This window comes from Bos javanicus, chromosome 10 (assembly GCF_032452875.1).
Source record: "Bos javanicus breed banteng chromosome 10, ARS-OSU_banteng_1.0, whole genome shotgun sequence".
In the NCBI taxonomy this organism is placed as follows: domain Eukaryota; kingdom Metazoa; phylum Chordata; class Mammalia; order Artiodactyla; family Bovidae; genus Bos; species Bos javanicus.
Window position 1 is genome coordinate 29,276,497 of NC_083877.1, and position 21,313 is coordinate 29,297,809.

The 21,313-nt window shown below is 39.8% G+C and overlaps 1 protein-coding gene across 10 annotated transcripts in view; it reads left to right on the plus strand.

Annotated features, from left to right (window-relative positions):
* The window catches only part of FMN1 (formin 1), a 502,692-nt gene that overhangs the window by 245,418 nt on the left and 235,961 nt on the right, over positions 1–21,313 (plus strand). For 9 of the 10 annotated variants that reach the window (XR_009739073.1, XR_009739072.1, XM_061430674.1 and 6 more), the window contains 2 exons: positions 11,134–11,900; positions 19,127–19,277. Coding sequence is in view for 8 of the 10 variants with exons in the window: in XM_061430674.1 (XP_061286658.1) it covers positions 11,134–11,900; positions 19,127–19,277 (918 nt within the window). In the remaining 2 variants the exon portion in view is untranslated. Of the gene's footprint in view, positions 1–11,133; positions 11,901–19,126; positions 19,278–21,313 lie in introns of those variants that run through there. The other variant, XM_061430677.1, reaches the window with a different exon arrangement.

Below are 21,313 nucleotides of genomic sequence, written 5' to 3' on the forward strand. Positions count from 1 at the left end.
TCTCTTCCTCCCTCCCTTCCAGTAAGTATGCAGTGGTATCTCGTGGTTTAATATGCATTTCCCTAATGACTAACATATTGGGCATCTTTTTATGTGTTTATATATCATCCATGTATCATCTTCATGAACTGTCCCTCATATCTTTTACCCATTTTGGGAAGGGAGGTGTTTTCTTATTTTCATTGTAGTGGAGTTCTGTGTTCTGGGTACAAATCTTTTGTCAAGATACATATTTTACAGCTATTTTCTGCAAAAATTTGAGCACAAATGTAAATTTAGGGATTTTCAATGTCGACTCTTATTTATTTATTTATTTATTTTTTTTTAACAAGTGTTTTATTTATTTATTTTTACTTTACAATATTGGTTTTGTCATATATCAACATGAATCCGCGACGAGTGTACACGTGTTTAGCCACAGCACCGAGTTACTTTCTATGTTTTATTTTACTAACAAAATCTCAAAAACCACATTTTACAAAATATATAGTTAAAAATGGAAACAGTTTTTGGAAAAAATTCCCTTACTATCCTAGGGTTGTATTCAATTAAAATAATCCCTAAGATTGAAACATGAATTGTAGGAAATTTTTACTTTACAGTTGAACCAGTTAACAATTAAGAACTGTTGGAATTCGTTTTAATCATAAACATCACTCTGTCAGAAAGCCCCAAGTATAAAATTAAATGCTAAAATCATCTGTTACTCTGCCCATTCATGTGCTTGTCATTGAACAGTGGACTATTTTGCCAAAATAGGGTCCTGCACAGAGCAGACTAGCCTGAGCCCTGGCCATGCACAGTGGCATATGATGCATGTGTGCCGTAGAATATACTTACATGTGTGTGTGTGTGTGTGTGTGTGTGCTTAGTCTTGTCCAACTCTTTGCAACCTCATGGACTGTAGCCCACCAGCTCCTCTGTCCATGGGATTCTCTAGGCAAAAATACTGGAGTGGGTAGCCATTTGCTTCTTGTATGTGTACAAACCTGAATTTAAAACAAGGGAGGAAGAAAGGAAAGGAGAGAGACCAGTACAAAGTTATTACTTTCCTGATCAGTACATTTTCAGATCATCTGAATAGATTTAGAAAGATGTCAGAGAAAACTTTGTATTTCAAAGGCTCTAAAAAACAAGCAAACCAAAATCTAAGTACTTTAGGACTTAGTGTGCTGGTGGTATCCACATATGTAGGTTTTGGTGTAATTATATGTATTTTTAAAATCCATTGTTTTTAAGGTTATTTTAAAATATCCTTTTTAAATTAAAAAAAACAGCCCCCTCCCTCCCCGCCAAACAACAACTGTTTGCAGAACTGCTGAAATACCTCCATGGATCCCTAGAAACCTGGTTGGTAAGCTGCTGATCTTTTTCTGACCTGTTTGTTTTACAAATGAAGAAGATGGCCAGAGATAAGCAAATTTAAAGTCATACAACAGTCCTATGCTAAACTAAATCCAGTCATTTTGATTACTATTTTAGTGTTGTTGTTTTTTTCCCCCCCGCCCCATTAACTTGACCTGGCCTTTCCAATTGGAGCAGAAAATATTTCTCCTTGGGTTCATTACTTAGAGAAATGAAGATTATACTCAATTTTGTGAGCCCTTTTCTGGCATCTCAACTTATGTCTTGTATAATGAGTACGTCTCTTGGCTGGGGTGAGCAATATTTGGAAATTTAAGCCATTTCCCTTCCTAGCTTCCTCCAAAGGAGGCGTCCTAGGCCAGAGCCCAGATCTTAATAAAAAACACGTAAACCATCTTGTTTGTTTTCCCTGTCGATTAGTCTATAATTTAAAACCCATTCAATGGCAGATTTATCAAGTGACTAATCCCCGGGAAGACTGGAAGTGGCCAAGAGAAGGTGATTGTGGCCTAGGCACACATCATCGGTCATTTGTTCAAATATTAAGGTGGGAAGCCAAATACCTCCTTACTTACTCATGAAAATACATTCAGGGAGTGGGCCCTGAAGTGACTCTTTACTGGATAATAAAAGCAACACAAAGAACCGGGGATATCTTTGCCGGACAAACTGGCCTCTGTGGTCATTGGTTTTCTTCAGTTATCAATGAAAACGTCATGTTTGAATAAGAGTGTAAAATCCACACCAGCTCAGCTTTCCTGAAAATTAAAAACAACTCAAACAAATACCTTTTCTCAGCTGGAATTTGAGCCTCTCAAAGTCTGACTTGTTTCTGTATATATACATGTGCAAGATTGAGTGCATTGTAGATGCTCATTAAATCTAGATTGAAAGTTAGATGGTAGAGAGACCAGAGTCTCATCTCATTTGCTATAGTGAAGACTTGTTCAGTCTCTCTGGTTCATACAACATCACTATGAAAAGTAAGCCTACAAATAGGAAATTTATTACAACCACTCCCCTGAACTTCTTCTTGCTAGCAGAAAGCTTTCTATTCCATTGGTAAAAGATGTGGAGACTATTTTTCCAATAAGTAATCCTACAGTCTTAAGCATAAATTTCACTTCTAATGCCAGAAAGAACTCAGCAGCTTAGCCCCTTCTTGCTCCTACTTGATAATGCTATTTAAATGACATTTTTTTCATTCCCCCCCCTTTTCAATTAAAACAAGAAAAAGACAAAATTGAGAATATGTGAAGCAAACCTAATTGAGGAACCTACTTCACAGTTACTTACCAAAATGATACTGGTGGACAGATGGGCACTGGCCATAGGGTAACGACTCCTCATAGACAATGAGTGAATTGAGAAAGAAACAGTATGTGATTGCTGTGATTACTTGAAGAACCTCAATTTGTCATAGTATTAAGGACCAGGGTTTAGCATCTGTTGCTTCTAAATGCATATGTATTCTGGAATGTGTCATACATACCTTATTGAGCTACATGTAGCTTCATTAGTGACAATAATAACACAACATAAAACTCCCAAGTCCTCTTTCCTGGTCGAGAAGGAATTAGTATGTTGGTTCTTTGCCTAAAAATATGCAGTCTTGGATTTGCTTATTAGATTTCAAATTATTTTTTAGAGGAAAAAACCTTGAAAGTCATTTCCATGGATGTCCCAAGGTATACCCGTTCTGTGACTTACACTAATTTAGTGATATTAATAACTTAGAAAGAAAACATTATTAGAATCCCCCATGAGTCATGACTTTATTTCTTCTGTTTCACTAGAACACTCTAGCTACGGTGAGGTTTTATCTTGTTTCCCAGGTAGGAACTTGAGTACAGATTTCAAAGATTTATCTGTTTGACTTCCTATTTCCTTGGATGACTGTCCATAATTTTATTTGCTTATTTTCAGAGTATATTTCAGAATCCTGTCTGGAATAGCTATCACATTTCAGAAGTAATGCCCAACTTTATCTGAACTGCAGGCTGAACCACTGGTATGGTTTCAGAGCTGTACTGAGTCTGCTTGACCTCCCGTGTTGATTTGCATTCATAGAGCTGGGACTCTTTCTTTGTATGGCTTAGATGATACTGTGCTTTGCCTCTTTATACAGCTTTCATGAGCAGGACTGTCTGTATTGTGAAAAGTTGAAGAGAAAGAGATAGGGTGAAGTTGTGGCTGTGGAAGTGGCTACTATCTTAGAACTTGCCTGAAGTGATGCAGTTTCATTGTGCTTCTGTGCAGTCCCTTGGAATTGCTTCCCCTAACCTGGAAGAATGTAGAATTTCCAAGAGTCCCTGGGAAAAATTGACTTAGATTGTATAGCAGATAACCTGAATTTTTAATGGCCCCTGGCAGCACCACTGGGAGAGGATGTTCATAACAACAAAATGTTAATGGGTGATTTTTGCATGGTGCTCAGTACCATCATGATGTCTTTCATCAGTAGGCACTTTTCCAATTCTTTTTGACAGACATATTTGCGGGGGCCAGGCAAGCAAAGTCTCCCTCTGTTGTTTGGATATCAGGACAGTGTGCTCCTTTGATGATATCTCTGAGCAGTGGTAATGTGGAGGATATTTTTTTAAAAATGAGAATTTGGTAGGGGAAGGGAGGACCAGTCCATGGGGAGACTGCAGGAGTTGCCTGGAGCCCAATTCCTAATCAGATTAGAATGACAAATACTGTTGGATTCTACTGCATAGTTCACTATACTTATGGGAATAACCGTTAAGCTTATTGTGAAGAGAATGCTTATTGACCCTAAATATTTTGAATTGTTAAAATTAAGTAGTATCAATATTAATTTTTAGACCCACACTTAAAAAAATCTAGAGGTTTTATTTGAATTTTCTAGGTAATAACAACAATGAAATCTCATAGTTTATGTTGAGCTTGTTTTAGTCGCTCAGTTGTGTCCAACTTTTTTGCAGACCCATGGACTGTATCCCACTAGGCTCCTCTGTCCTTGGAATTCTCCAGGCAAGAGTACTGGAGTGTGTTGCTATTTCTTTCTCCAGGGGATCTTCCCAACCCAGGGATCAAACCCTAGTCTCCCACATTGCAGACAGATTCTTTACTGTCTTAGCCACCAGGGAAGGAAGGGGACCACATGTCTCTGTTTTTACATTTCCTTAGGCTTTTGAGTCTAGTTGGTTGGGTAATACAGAGGTACAAGGAAGTCTTAATATTTAAAGCTAAAGAAATAATTCAATTCAATAAGCATTTAAGGATCACTAGCCAAGTAGTGCGCAGTGTTCTGAAAGTTCAAGCATGAATAAGGCATGGTCCCCAACTGCCTGGAGCTTTTAGATTTGCAAAGAAGATAAACCTAAGTGACTGTAATGTGATGTGAACCTAGGAAGTTCTTTGGCAACAGAGTCAAAGGAAAACTTTTGTCAGGAAGAATCAAGAATAGTTGAAGCCAGAAGGTTCAGTTGCAATGGAGTGAGTTTTCCTTCAGGGCTTTCACTAGGCAAAAATGGAGAGAAAGGGTGTTTCACAGAGAGGAAGCAGCATGTGCAAAAGCATAAAGATGTGGGAGTTGATGGGATGTTTGAATCTGTACTGGTGCACCATAGGGAAACTATAAAGAAATATCTGCAAAAGTAAGCAGAGGGCAGGTTTTAAAGAGCCATGAGTGTCATGGAAAGAATTTAGGTTTATCTGCTGCATGAAATAACTATTCTCAATATGGGTAATGAAGGAATAGTCTCTTTATGGGGATATATCAGAATTACCAAGGGACTTTTTCAAGTAACACATATTCCTTTGGAGATTCTTCAATGACCCAAGTTAAAAGTCATTGCCAAAAAAATTCCACCAATATTGTAATGCCATACTATCTCAGCTATATTTGGAGCAGAATAAAGATTTAGAATAGTTATTTCTGGTTTCAGCTCTGGCTACCCAGGAACCCTTTGGGGGAGCTTTAAGGACATCTGTGTAACAGCACCATCTCAGATCAATTGAATGATTATCTTTTGAGATGGCCCCATCAGAATTTTTTACAAAGCTCTCTAGATATTTCTAATGGGTAGCATCCTGAGAACCATTACCTTAAACAGATAAAAAGTATCAATCAAGGAAAAGGGTGATTGGAACAGTGTTTTAATTGGGATTGCTCTCTTAAAGACTGTGAATTTGCATCTTGCTTAGAAGAAAATGGATATAGACTAATAGACTATGGCAGGTGGGAAGAGAATGTGATTGAAAATGAAAGTAATAGAAGCAATCAAGTTAAAAATAATGGAAGATAGATAAAAATTCAGGTGCAATTTGGAGATAAAACTTAGGGGAGATTGGAAAGATGTCAAAACTTAGACCTGCCTCCTTTCAAATGATGTTAGGGTAAATGCAGAAAAACAACAGACTTTTAGCAGAGAAGGTTGGGGAAAGGGAAACTTGTAATGCTTCCTGTGTCCTAAAGAACATTTATTTTAAAATAATTGGAAGGTTTGCAGTCATTTTGTCTACCGTGTACAAACAGCACATTCAGTGCAAAAGTAAAGGAGAGTCAGTAGGGTTTAAAAGCGTTATGTTCCCTTGATCCATCCTTATCTGTAATTTTGACTGTGAGGGTCTGGACTTGACATTTCATAAAGATAGTCAGGGTCATGCCTGGGAGTACATGATTATTCAACAGAAAATTCTACTCTGTGTATTTGATTCATCAAATCATTAACAGTCCTTCTAGCTATGGCTGTAGATAAAGGACGGGAAACAGTATATGATTTCCAGGTACAAAGTAAAAGTGGCACAGAAAGTAGAGTGAAAAAGTGTTAAAAGATACTTTTCCCGAAGGCTTGATTTATAATACGCACAGATTTGAGATGCCTATTTGTAATAGTGCTTGCGTGCTCATTCGTGCCCAATGCTTCATGACCTCATACTATAGTCTGCCAGGCTCCTTTGTCTATAGAATTTTCTAAGTAAGAATACTGAGTGGATTTCCATTTCCTGCTCCAAGGGATCTTCCTGACCCAGGGATCAAATCCGCATCTTTTGCATCTCCTGCATTGGCAGGCACCACCTGAAAAGCCCCATTTGTAATAGAGCCAATAACAATTTGAACTAATTGATAGGATATGTATTACTGAATGCAAGTTTCTGTGCCCAGCACACAGTGAGGCCAGACATGTTTAGATCAAAGGTTTAATGCAGGACCATGCAAGGAGACAGGCAGCTCATGCCCCCAAAGCCCCGGATTCTCCAAAGGGTTTCAGCAAAGCACTTTTATAGGCAAGGTGAGGGATGGGCATGATCAGTTGTTAGGTGGAATGTTCCTGTAAACCTCCAACAAGACATGTTATTCTTTGTTACTGCAAGTTTTTTTCTGTTTATGAATGGACTCTTGAAGGTCAGATCCCTGAGAATAAGCTGTCCTATTTATTTCGGACTATAGACAACATTCTTTTATAAAAGGTACAGAGCCAGCATGACTAAGCACAGGCAAAAAGGACACAGGTTAAAGCAAAAGGAACAGATCTAATATGGAGTCAGATTTGTTCCTCCCTATTACATATGGAGGGGCTTCTCTGGTGGCTCAGTGGTAAAGAATCCACCTGCTATGCAGGAGACATGAGTTTGATCCCTGGGTTGGGAAGATCCCTGGAGAAGTAAAAAGCAACTCACTCCAGTATTCTTGCCTGGGAAATCCCATGGATAGAGGAGCTACAGTCCATGGGGTAGCAAAGAGTAGGACACAACTGAGTGACTAAAGACAATTACATATGGACAGATAGAGAATGAATAAGGTGCTTATTATTTAATCACTTTGAATTACTATGTCATGTTGAGCTTCTGCACGAGAAATTGAAATGATCAAAACGAGTTGTGAAACAGGGAAGAGCAAAGGTAACTGGTTTCTTTATTTGGGCTATTAGAGCATATTGATATGGAGTACATGGAAATTTCATGGTTATTCTTTATATTAGTAAGTACAGTTTGTGAGGAAGCCACCATGGAATCTGTGTTTGATAATCTGTCCCCTTACCTTGGGTGTTTGCAGCAGACAGAAGAGGTGTTAAGAGAGGACAGTATTTACAAAGGCCAGGTGCATGAGTATGGTCCTGGGAGAGAGAGAAGTTATATAGAACTAGAATCTAGGGCATATTTGGAGAAGAGGCAGGAGCCAAGAGTGGACAAAATGGGCAAACACAGAAGAGTTTTCAATGTGGCCATGTTAAACAAATTTAATGTTAGCTTATAAGTAATGGCCAGTTGTTGAAGGGATTTTAAGGAATAAAGATATGAATTTTAAAAATGAATGTGTCTAAACCAGTATCAGGAATATTATTGAGATGACTCTTGTCACTGTCCAGGTAACTAAGACCCAATGAAGAGTTGAGGCATTGGGGGTAGAAGTTAAGGAATGAATCAGAGAAGTTAATGAAAGTCATCGATAATCTGTTAGGAATGAGAGAGAACAAAGAATCTATCATGATATCCAGGTTTATGAAAGAGATCATTGGGAGGATGTTGATGCTACTAATTGCAAAGAAGAATTTCAGAGGACAAAGAGACTGAGCTTTGACATCATGACTTCATTTTCAGACATACTGACTCTGCAGTGGCTGATTAAAAATATTCAGGTAGACCAGTTTCAGAGGATAGTTGGAATTATGGTTTTAAGATACCAGTTTGGAAGTTGCGATAGAGTCAATGACTGTCATTTACCTCATGAGTATGCAGGGTGACCAAGAGAGATTGTGTAGTGTGAGGTAAAATGGGAAGGAGCATGCCTGGGGAACAACATTTAAGGGATGAATGGAGGGAGAGGAGTCCACTGATTGACTGGAGAGAGCCAAGAAATAGGAAGAAAATAGGGGTGGGTGGAGAATTTTGACGATCAGGGAAATAGAGAGAAATTCAAGGCAAAGCAGCAGTCAACTTTAGCAGTGCAGCCGAGAGGGCAAAATCACTGAAAGATGCTGATCAAATGTAACACTCAAATCATGGAGTTTCAGTAATATAGTGGGGCTAGCATCAAGGTGTCACTGGTTGAAAGAAGCATGGATAAGAAAATAGATAAAGCAAGAGCTGTGTGTTTTCTTTAAAAAAAAAAAAAAAAACTCTGAAGAAAAAGAGGGAGGGTGAGAAAAGAAAGAGCAACAGCTAGAAGAGATTAAAGGAGGATTTTTGTATCTATTTTTTGCTTTAGAAGGATAGAGCAAGGTGCTGGAAAACGTGCTGAGAGCTGAAAGCAAGATGACATGGCCCCTGGCCTCCGTGATCTGTCAGGCAGCAAAGAGACAAAACAATACCATTGTATTATTACTACCATAAGTAGTAACACCATTGGTAGTAATACCATTAATACTACCACTGTAGCAAACTTCTATATTTCCTCTGGTGTTCCAGACACTCCTCTCTGGTTTTACATATATTCACTCATGTACTTCTCATAACCTTTTGAGGTTCTGTTATTACCCCCAATTTCTGTATGAGAAAAATGATATACAGAGAGGTTAAGGAGCCTAGCCAATTTGTGCTCTACCCACTACACTAAGCAGATGAATTACAGAGCCATCAAAATGGTCTGTATAGATGTGTTCACCAGATTCAGCCAACGTAAAAGATCATTGGTTGAGAGGTGGGAAATGGGAGAGGTGGGGACCTTCGGGTAGATATCATCCAGTTGTGTGAGAGAAGAAAATTTCCTTTTGGAGCTTGTCTTTGTAACTCTTTCATATTATTAAGAAGGTGAAGATTGTGTAAAAGTATTGGCTCATCAACATTATCTGACTGTTGGGACTTCCCTGGTGGTCTAGTGGCTAAGACTCTGCTCTCCCAATGAAGGGGGCCTGGGTTCAATCCCTGGTCAGGAAACTAGATCCCACATACCACAGCTAAGAGTTCATGTGCTACAACTAAAGATCCTACATGCTACAGCTAAGACCCGGTGCAGCCAAATAAATAATAAATGAATATTATCTGACTGTTCACCTTCTTAGGTGAACAAGTTAGGAACAACATTCAACATTTAGTTTGCTATGGCAGAACTAAAGTAGGCACTAAAATGAAATTTAAATATTGGTGATAATTTAGGATGGTAATCAGGGCTGAAATATGGGTGGAGGTAGGCGGGAGAGGGAGATGGAGATGGGTAGGATGTCCGAACAAAGATGATCTTGATCACATAGTTGAATGAAGCGTGAAGTTCCTTTCAGATAGTAGAACTCATGAAAGATTGGATGGACTTTTGTATTTGTATTTGTATTTTTGTTTTTGTATTTGTAGTACATCGTTCCTCCTGACTGCTGAAGCTTTCCTCATTTTATGCCTATGACTCCACAAAGATGGCATTGTTTGGAAATTTTTAAGAATGATTAGAAATCTATTCATCTCCTTCCTCTAATATTATCCTTAGCAACAGTAACGCTTACTCAGAACTAATGTTCCAAACAATGCCACCTTTTCTTGTGTCATGACCTTGACAGACTAGGCCATTGAAAATATTTCTTCACCTTTTTAATGTAAGATATAACTGTACTTTTATATCCTTTGGTGTTCTAGATATTTGTGGACTACGTCTTATAAGCCATAATGAAGGCTCTTGGGACAGTGACTGAATATAACTATAACAGTGGTTTTTATCCATCCATCTCATCAGTACCATGTATTTGCTGTTCTAGCTGCTGCTGCTGCTGCTGCTAAGTCGCTTCAGTTGTGTCCGACTCTGTGCGACCCCATAGACGGCAGCCCACCAGGCTCCCCCGTCCCTGGGATTCTCCAGGCAAGAACACTGGAGTGGGTTGCCATTTCCTTCTCTAGCTGCTGGGGTACACAGATAAAGACACAGATACTGGCCCTGATTTCTTCTTTTGGAGTTTTCTGTCTGATTGGGGAAGAAAGAAGTTAAATAGGTTCACCAGAAATACTTAATTACTATTAAATTGAATTTTAGAAAAACTAATAAACTTGTAAATGATTGCATCCCAGTTAACTGTAAACGGCTAAATAATTTCGAATGCTGGGAAATGGACTAGTTAAGAACCAAGAGTATGCTAGTTTGTGCTGGTAAGTGAAAAGTAATGGATTCAAGGCATTGACATAACTGAAAAGATAAGCATTAAAAAGACAGGTATCCTATAAAATACTTTAAAATATAGAGTATCTTAATAGGTTCATTTTCTTTGCACTTAAATTGTTTTTTTTTTAATTACTATATTATGAATGATTATAAACAGACACAAATACTGATCATGGGCAGCTTTGATAAGGAAACTTTAAAAAAAAAAAAAAGAGCACATGTATCATAACTTCCTCCTGAGTTTTTTCTTTCTGCTGTGTTGTTTTGGAAACTCCAGAGGGGAGACATTCTATGGATGACCGTGAGAGTATCAGCTCCTAGCCAAAAGGATCTCCAGACCTTTTTTGTTCTTTTTCTCAAACCAAAAGTAATGAAAGGTATATTCAGTCATGTTCAAATCTTTATTAAAAGTTTTCTTTTGCATTTGATATTAAAACCAGTAGAAGTTCTTAGATGACTGTTTTACTTTTATCCTTAATCCATGGTTATTGTTGCCTGTGAGCTCAGATTGGATGAAATTATGTTTTTACTCCAGCTATTTAAATCCTGGGAAAATTCATAAGGTGAAATTTACACTCATTCTCAGAAGAATGAGTCTTGTCTTTCCATATCTGTGCGGCCTTATGCTTTGGTGGTATGGGGATGCTATTCAATATTTTATTTCTGATCACTGATCTTTTATAAATTGTTTGCTTCCTTTCCCATTGATATCTCTACAGGCTCAGTTTGAACTTCAAGCCTTTCACATCCGGGGTGAGCATGCAGCAATAACAGCAAGACTAGAAGAAACCATTGAGAATCTCAAACACGAGATAGAACACCGATGGCAAGGAGGATGCGAAGAGATGAGAGATGTATGTGTCTCCACGGATGATGACTGCCCTCCAAAGACTTTCCGAAATGTGTGCATCCAGACAGACAGAGAGACTTTCCTCAAACCCTGCGAAGGTGAAGGCAAGACAACCAGAAGTAACCAAATAATACCTAAAAAGCTGAACATCTCCTCTTTAAGCCAACTCTCTCCCCCAAATGACAACAAAGACACCTGTGTACCACCTGCGGAAGGCAGCTCACTGAATCAGCAGAAAACAACTCCTTCCCCTCCCCCTCCTCCTCCTGCCCCACCACTATCAGCACCCATCCCTCCCCCGCCCCCCCTCCAACCTGGACTTGGACCTTTGCCACCAGCACCTCCACCGCCACCTGTGAATACTGGACCGCCACCACCTCCCCCACCTCCTCTGCCTCCAAGTGCTGGACCTCCCCCTCCTCCTCCTCCCCCGCCTCCCCCTCCTTCTCTCCCTCTGCCCAACAACGGGGGTCCTCCTCCTGCTCCAGCACCCCCAGGACTCGCACCCCCACCTCCGCCTGGACTCTTCTTCGGAGTTGGCCCTTCTTCTGGCCAGTGTCCTCGGAAGCCAGCCATTGAACCCAGTTGTCCAATGAAGCCTCTGTACTGGACTAGGATACAAATAAGTGATAAGAGGTAAATTCAACTCCCTGGTCCATTCTCAGCTTGTGAGTTTGCAGGGTTTTGCACAGGTGATGTTGTATTCTTATGCGTTCAGTGTCTTTGCAGTGTGGCACTCATTCTCAAACATGGTAGCAAATGCCTTGGATAAATGAGACTAGAATGCTTTGGGAAGAATGTCCCCACCAGGTCTTCTCTGTTTTCTCTATGGACTGATAACTGGGAGAAATGACATATTCTATGTCAGACCCTTCTTAAAGGCATATATTCATTTGCTAGATTAGAGAAGAGCCCAGAGCTATGTTAGGGTTTCCTCCTGTATCCCTGAAATTAGTGAAAAATCATAAAGACACTGAGCCTGAGTCTATACTTCAGGTTCACTGAAGATTTTTAGAACATCTGTGTTGTTTTAGGATAGTATCATCAGCCCTATGATGTGTATATTCAACAAGTAGGTGTAATTTTTCATTTTGTATTCAAAGAACCAGACATAGCTGAGTCATTAACTCTTCAAATCAGTTCAGTTCAGTTCAGTTGCTCAGTTGTGTCTGACTCTTTGCGACCACATGAACTGCAGCATGCCAGGCCTCCGTGTCCATCACCAACTCCTAGAGTTTACTCAAACTCACGTCCATTGAGTCGGTGATGCCATGCAACCATCTCATCCTCTGTTGTCCCCTTCTCCTCCCACCTTTAATCTTTCCCAGCATCACAGTCTTTTCAAATGAGTCAGTTCTTCATATCAGGTGAAGTTTCAGCTTCAGCATCAGTCCTTCCAATGAATACTGAGGACTGATCTCCTTTAGGATGGACTGGTTGGATATCCTTGCAGTCCAAGGGATTCTCAAGAGTCTTCTCCAACACCACACTTCAAAAGCATCAATTCTTCGGCGCTTAGCTTTCTTTATAGTCCAACTCTCACATCCATAAATGACTACTGGAAAAACCATGAATAGCTTTGACTATATGGACTTCTGTTGACAAAGTAATGTCTCTGCTTTTTAATATGCTGTCTAGGTTGGTCATAACCTTTCTTCCAAAGAGCAAGTGTCTTTTAATTTCATGGCTGCAGTCACCATCTGCAGTGGTTTTGGAGCCCAGAAAAATAAAGTCTGCCACTGTTTCTCCATCTATTTGCCATGAAGTGATGGGACCAGATGCCATCATCTTAGTTTTCTGAATGTTGAGTTTAGAGGGGAGTATTAAAATATCAATTCTCTCTGCTTGAACTCTGGTACCCCTCGCCACTGAGCGCCCTCACATTTTTATACTTTGTTGCCCTTTAGAGAAAGTGCCAATGGATAGGTAGCTAAAAAGCATCTTCCATTTGTATAGGTTGTTATGGTGGGTCTGTAAGGCAGCAAGAGATGCTTGCTTGAAAATTCCCACTCAGACAGATCTGATTGGATTTCTTCTGCCTCATTTTGGAGCCCATCAGGAGGACAATAAGAAAGATACTGAGTGGCTTCTTGACTATTCTTTAGGTGTGAAGTTCATTTGTTGGCAAAGAACAGCAAATATAGAATAGATTTTCACACTTAAATTTTGGAACTTATTCCCCAAATTATAAAATTTTTCTATTTCTGTAACATTCTGCTTAGAAACGGCAGGATAGTGAACAAAATAACATGCAATTCGGTGAGCAAGTAGATGGAAATCACTCTGGGCGGGATGGGGCACACCTTGATACTAGCATATGGTGAACCAAGTTGATTGTGTACTTTGTATTTAGCCCTTTTCCTCTCATCAAAAAATAAGAGCCACGAATGTATTTTTTTTAATGTTAATACTCTATATTTAAACTTCCCAAATGAATGATTAAAAAACCATGAAATAGTCCTGAAATAGCTCCTACCATTAACCAGTGTACTAGCTAGCATTCCTCTTTTCCCACTCAAGGCTCAGCTGACATTTCCTAAGAAACTATTTCTCAGAATATTTGGAGCCATGTTCCCTTATTAGTGTTCTCAGATTAATGTGCAGTCATTCCAGGGTGATGAAGCTCACCCATCAGCTCTGGCATTGTGTGTTCTGGGGGCACACAGAGCTGTTCCACACTTGGGTCTCCCTAACCTGCCTCAGCTTCATTCCCATAAGACTTCATGAGCAAATAATAGCCTGGACCATATCAGTGGCGTAATAGTAACAACTAGGAGATGTGAGTCCTTCACTGTTTAAGACAACAAAGACAAGCTGGAGGTAATCATTGCATTTTTTCTGTCCTTCTATAGTTGGACATTTTGAGAGAGAAAACAGTTGAATGCTCAAGCTCTTATCAGCTTCGCCATAAATCTAGGGCTTCAGTTTTGTTATGAGTTGAATTGCTTCCCCCCAAATTGATTTACTAATGGCCTTGACCCCTCCCCCTTCCCTCAGACTGTGACCTTACTTGTAAATAGGCGTGTTGAAGATGTAATTAGGTAGGTTAAGATGAGCTCAGGCTGGAGTAGGACCGACCTCTAATCCAAAACGACCGACTTTCTTATAAAATGGGGAAATGTGGACACTGCCGGCTGCAGAGGAAGAATTGGCCTGTGGAGTTTGAAGTCCTGCTGCCACCAGCAGGTCCATTTTGAGCTAAATGAAAAGTTAGATAAATGTACCCACTTTCCTGACCTGGGACTTAAGGAAATCCCTGCTTGGTGAACATGTCAGCTTTGAGCCTGAGTTCTAGGCACAGGGGTTTAGTCTCTTATTATGGGTCCCTCAAAATATCTTTGTACCTCAGAGCATGACTACATCTTTTAAATTAAAATGGTCTGAAGATGCTGTGTACTACTCATTATGGACAGAAGTAAAATTATTTGGGATCGTTCTTTGGAAAGAGGTGCTATTTTGTATCACCAGAGGAGTAAGTACTTCATAATATACATGATAAATTTTGATCTTGGTCTTCTGAGGAATTAGGAATAAAAAATGAATTTTCTCTATTATATACACACTGCCTCTCCTCCAGCTAATGGGATTTTAAACTTTCGCTGTTTTGCTTTCTTTGATGTCTGTTTTCTGTTTCTAGAGTAGGGAAAAGCCATTTATTTAATTTTTTTAAAGAAAAACACTCATCCAGCCACCTTTTTGGGCTTCCTCATAAGTACCTTCTTAATGAGAAAGCATCTTTCCTCTCCCTCTGCCTTCTTCCTGCTCCATCCTCCTTCCTGCTTATGCCGGCATGCTTCCCCGCTCCATTATTTCTCCCCTCACCTCCTCCTCCTTCTGCCTTCCTCTTCCTCTTCTTTTGAGCTAAAATTGATTCAGTGGTCAGGAAAAAGTTGACCATGATGGCAGATGGTCCATTGTGAGCAGCTCCTTGTTACTGTCCCACCAACCCAGTTGCCTGCAACCTGCTGAGAAGTGGTATTCCAAAATTCTGTGATTCATTTTTGCAAATGCCTTTTCCCATGGACATAATGTTGGAAATGGTCATGAGGTGCTCAACATGGCTTTCAAAGCCAATTTACTTCAGTATATGAGTGAGGTACCGCCCTCATCATGCTGACCTGAACTCAGAGTCCTTGGAGCTGGGGCCAGATGGTACAGGTGCAGGAGATGGGGGGATGGGTCTGAATAATCTTCCTTGTGCATGATGTCACCTCCCTCTTGGCACCCTCTCCTTAGCTTCCCAGACCTTGCTGAGGCCCTGTCCAGCAGCTCTGAGGCAGCATGCTCCAAAATTTCCTGGTTGTCTTCTCCCACCAAGAACCCCTTTGCCAAGAGCAGCTGAGAAAAGCATTTAACATTAAAGGTGTTCATGTTTAGAACTGAAGTTGAGTGAGTGTGGGCAGGAAGGAGCACACACACATGCATGTACCTCACTGGGAATATGCTAGCCCTCGGGCGACGATTTCACAGGCACTCACTATCTGTTATACAACTTACATATGTCACATATATATTCTTAAATGCCTCAAATATTACATTAGAGAAATGGTAATCAGATCAGATCAGTCACTCAGTCGTGTCCAACTCTTTGCGACCCCATGAATCACAGCACGCCAGGCCTCCCTGTCCATCACCAACTCCCGGAGTTCACTCAGACTCATGTCCATCGAGTCAGTGATGCCATGCAGCCGTCTCATCCTCTGTCGTCCCCTTCTCCTGCCCCCAATCCCTCCCAGCATCAGAGTCTTTTCCAATGAGTCAACTCTTCGCATGAGGTGGCCAAAGTACTGGAATTTCAGCTTTAGCATCATTCCTTCCAAAGAAATCCCAGGGCTGATCTCCTTCACAATGGACTAGTTGGATCTCCTTGCAGTCCAAGGGACTCTCAAGAGTCTTCTCCAACACCACAGTTCAAAGGCATCAATTCTTCGGCGCTCAGCCTTCTTCACAGTCCAACTCTCACATCCATACATGACCACAGGAAAAACCATAGCCTTGACTAGACGAACCTTTGTTGGCAAAGTAATGTCTCTGCTGTTGAATATGCTATCAGGTTGGTCATAACTTTTCTTCCAAGGAGTAAGTGTCTTTTAATTTCATGGCTGCAGTCACCATCTGCAGTGATTTTGGAGCCCAGAAAAATAAAGTCTGACACTGTTTCCACTGTTTCCCCGTCTATTTCACATGAAGTGGTGGGACCAGATGCCATAATGTTCATTTTCTGAATGTTGAGCTTTAAGCCAACTTTTTCACTCTCCACTTTCACTTTCATCAAGAGGCTTTTTAGTTCCTCTTCACTTTCTGCCATAAGGGTGGTGTCATCTGCATATCTGAGGTTATTGATAGTTCTCCCAGCAATCTTGATTCCAGCTTGTGTTTCTTCCAGTCCAGCATTTCTCATGATGTACTCTGCATATAAGTTAAATAAACAGGGTGACAATATACAGCCTTGATGTACTCCTTTTCCTATTTGGAACTAGTCTGTTGTTCCATGTTCAGTTCTAACTGTTACTTCCTGACCTGCATACAAATTTCTCAAGAGGCAGGTCATGTGGTCTGGTATTCCCATCTCTTTCAGAATTTTCCACAGTTTATTGTGATCCACACAGTCAAAGGCTTTGGCATAGTCAAGAAAGCAGAAATAGATGTTTTTCTGGAACTCTCTTGCTTTTTCCATGATCCAGCGGATGTTGGCAATTTGATCTCTGGTTCCTCTGCCTTTTCTAAAACCAGCTGAACATCAGCAAGTTCACGGTTCACATATTGCTGAAGCCTGGCTTGGAGAATTTTGAGCATTACTTACTAGCGTGTGAGATGAGTGCAATTGTGCAGTAGTTTGAGCATGCTTTGGCATTGCCTTTCTTTGGGATTGGAATGAAAACTGACCTTTTCCAGTCCTGTGGCCACTGCTGAGTTTTCCAAATTGGCTGGCATATTGAGTGCAGCACTTTCACAGCGTCATCTTTCAGGATTTGGAATAGCTCAATTGGAATTCTATCACCTCCACTAGCTTTGTTCATAGTGATGCTTTCTAAGGCCCACTTGACTTCACATTCCAGGATGTCTGGCTGTAGGTCAGTGATCACACCATTGTGATTATCTGGGTCATGAAGCTCTTTTTTGTACAGTTCTTCTGTGTATTCTTGCCATCTCTTCTTAATATCTTCTGCTTCTGTTAGGTCCATACCATTTCTGTCCTTTATCGAGCCCATCTTTGCATGAAATGTTCCTTTGGTATCTCTGATTTTCTTGAAGAGATCTGTAGTCTTTCCCATTCTGTTGTTTTCCTCTATTTCTTTGCATTGATCGCTGAAGAAGGCTTTCTTATCTCTTCTTGCTATTCTTTGGAACTCTGCATTCAGATGTTTATATCTTTCCTTTTCTCCTTTGCTTTTCGCTTCTCTTCTTTTCACAGCTATTTGTAATAGGAAAACACAAAAAGTGGAGAAAAGCAAATGTTCAGTTTTGTTATGGGCAAGAAGCCAAATGTCATATTTCACAGGAAAGGCAGACACACAGCAAAATGTGAACACTCAGGCCTGAAAAGACAGTGTTGCCAACAGTTTCAAATGCAAAAAAAATTGTCATTTAGTATCAAAAAACTGTACGGACCACACTATGTAATAGTAGTTTCTTTCCTTTTCATTCACTGGGAAAATAGATATTGAAACAAAAATAAGTATTTGTAGATATTATGGATCATAACAAGCATGGACATTTGATGTGTCTATTTGATGTGTAGATAAGACTTTGTTGTAAACTGTCTTTGGGCATTAAAAGTGTTTAAAAATAAGGTGAGAAAGTAAGTTGAGAAAGTAAGTTAAGGAAGTAGATATTTAGAAAATATGTTCTGACTAAAAGGAGCCTGAATAGTAATCCATCTAAGGCCATTCTCAGAGGCAGTTCTTTTGAACTTCATTTCCCATATCTTCTTTCCTCCCTTTGTTTCAAAACTAGGCTGTATCTGTTTTTAGAGAGAGAAAAAAGCAAACAAACAAAACAGTCTCCACATGGGTGCTTTAGCTGATCTCCGTAGGGGCTGGTGCAATGGCATTGTTTGTTTTTATTAATACTACTGTTGAGATAGTGTATTTTAAACCAAATATTCTAAATGAGCACAGCCTATTCATATATATATATATATATATATATGAATTTATATACGTATTTGAGTCCTGTACTTAGTTGATGTGAGCTAAACCCGAAAACCATATTTGAAATAAATAGAAAAAAATCTACAAGAGGATAAATCCTCACTCTGTCACTCCATTTTCATTATATTTGGGAATTATCCCATGGAATGTCTCAGAATGGTGGCTCAGATGGTAAAGAATCTGCCTGCAATGCAGGAGACCATGGTTCAGTCCCAGGGAACAGGAAGATCCCCTAGAGAAGGAAATGGCCGCCCATTCCAGTATTCTTGCTTGGAAAATCCCGTGGACACAGGAGCCTGGCGGGCTACAGTCTGTGGGGTCACAAAGAGTGGCAAAGGACTGAGCGACTAACACTTTCCCTTTCCCTTCACTTCCAGCCTTTATACGATGCCCATTTTACCCATCATGAAAATGCCACAGACTGAGGGAGGGGCAGCTCACACACCCCAGGCGCTCTGGCCCCACGGGGTTTCTCTGGTTCTTTCTCGAAACAACATGTACTCGCACAAGGATCATTCTGTTTTGGAAACCTCTGTTTGCTTTAATGCTTTGTAGTATATTTTGATTTAAAAATGTATAATCATAAAAAGCTTTTCTTCAAGCTTCATTAGAGTTTTTAAAGGAGTTAAAAAATGAATTAAGGATGTCACTGTATTCTGTTCTCTTTTCTTTGGTTCTTACGTTTAACTTGCCATTTTCTCTTTTAAGCCAAAATTCTACGCCAACTTTATGGGATTCCTTAGAAGAACCTGATATTCGGGATACTAGCGAATTTGAGTATTTATTCTCCAAAGACACACCTCAGCAGAAGAAAAAACCTCTCTCAGAGACCTATGAGAAAAAAAACAAGGTCAAAAAGGTATTGCCTGGCTATAGTAATCATAACTATATCACTGTTTTTTGTCCTAATGGGGTTTCATTATGTGCTACTGGTTTGCTTTCCCTCTGTTTTCAAAAAAATGTTTTGGAAGGTTTTGAGTCACAGATGACATCAAGGAGCCAATATTTTGAGAAATCTGTACTTACTATTTTGGTCATATTGTCTGAATTTTCAAACTGTTTTCTTAATCTGAACTTTTTTCCAGCCATTAATTCTATTAAAAAAAAAAAAAAAACTAATTTAGTGAAAAGTGGTCTGTAGGCTATGTGGAAAATATGCCTTACTTGTTTATAAATTCATTCATTGAACAACTATTTATTGAGAGTGTATTTGTGCTAGATTTTGTTTTAGGCCCATGCTATCCAGTAGGGTATTCCTTAGCCACATGTGACAAGGTTAAGTCATAACATTAGATAAATTTAAATATTTGGTTCTTCAAGTGGCATTTGCCACTTCTCAGTTTTATTCTTCTGGCTAGTTGTTACCATACAGCAGATTAAAGAGCATTTTTGCTTTTATAGAAAGTTCTATTGGATAGCACTGTCTGAGCACCTGGGTATGTTGGTGAAAAAACAAAACAGATTATATTAACAGTCAACATAAAAAACAAAACAGATTATATTGCCTTGCCCTGTGCAGATTATATTAACAATCAACATCAAAAACAAAACATTATATGAACAATCAACATCAAAAACAAACATTATATTAATAATCAACATCAAAAGCAAAAAGTCAAGTCATGTGATAAGAGCAGCATAAGGAGGATCATCTTTGGGAGGAGTGGGAGGATGGGTTACAGGTTTGAATACAGCATGTTCAGAGTAGTCCTCATGGAGAAGGTGACCTCTGAGCAGGCTTGAGGGCTAAAAATCTGAGGCCATGAGCCACCCATCAGAGAGCAAGACCAAGCAGGCAGACAGGTGTGGAGCCGAGTGACCAGTGTGCCTTGCACTGACTGTGTGACCCAAGTCAAAGGCCCTTCACTTGCCTCGCCCCACTATCCATATTGTTCTAAGAAAGAATCAAGTGAGGTCGCCTACACAGCGTGCCACCACGATGCCTGGCACCCAGTCAGCCCCCAACTGGTGATTGCTGCCCTCGTTTTGCCACTGTTGCTGCCACTGCTGCTCTCTCTCTGCCTTTGTGTTGTGATGACAACATAGATGGTGTTGAGGAAAATCAGTTGGCCCATGACCAGTGTGCGTTTGAGCTGCACGGGTCCACTTGGGTGTGGATATTTTTCAGTAGTAAATAATATAGTCCTAAACAGTCCATGGTTGGCTGACTCTAAGCTATATGCAAATTAACTCCTTAGTTGTTCAAGGGTCAGCTTTGCAGTACTTGGTTCTGCTGTTGATTTATGATGTGATTTGGGCAGCTTGTCTCCCTTCTTCAGGCCATATTTTCCCTTCTCTTTAAGACAGGATTAACAATATCTGAGTCTACCTGAGCTATCAGGTTGTTGTGAAATTCAAATCTAAGAGGATTGGCAGAAGTGTTTTCAAAGTGTGTAATGTCGAATGAGAGTTTCATCAACTCTTCATTCTTAAATTATACACTGAGGTGCATGCATTGGTTGGTATCTCAAATACCATTATGATTGAGAAATCTGCTATGCCTCATAATGGGGGAAATGGCAAAAGTCTGAATGTAATTTTCTGTTTAATCAAGTCAGATTGGACCACTGACTTGAATTATACATGAAAATCATGATTAAAGTTTTTTACCTCTTAAGTTTGATGGGATTTTTTGTTTTGTTTGATGGAATTTATCAGTTTTCCTGATAAAAAATGTGATCCCAATTATAATTAAATATCAGAACAAATCTTTTAAGAGGACACATGGCATGAAACAACTTAGTTACAGGCAAGAAGTCAAATGATAGACTATGAAATATATACATGTGCGGTTAGAATCCTATGACGTGGAAATAATGTGCTTTGCAGGCCAGCTTGCTTTTTAAGTGCCGTCTATAGGAACGGAAGACTACTTTTTCTATACAAAAGGCAGAA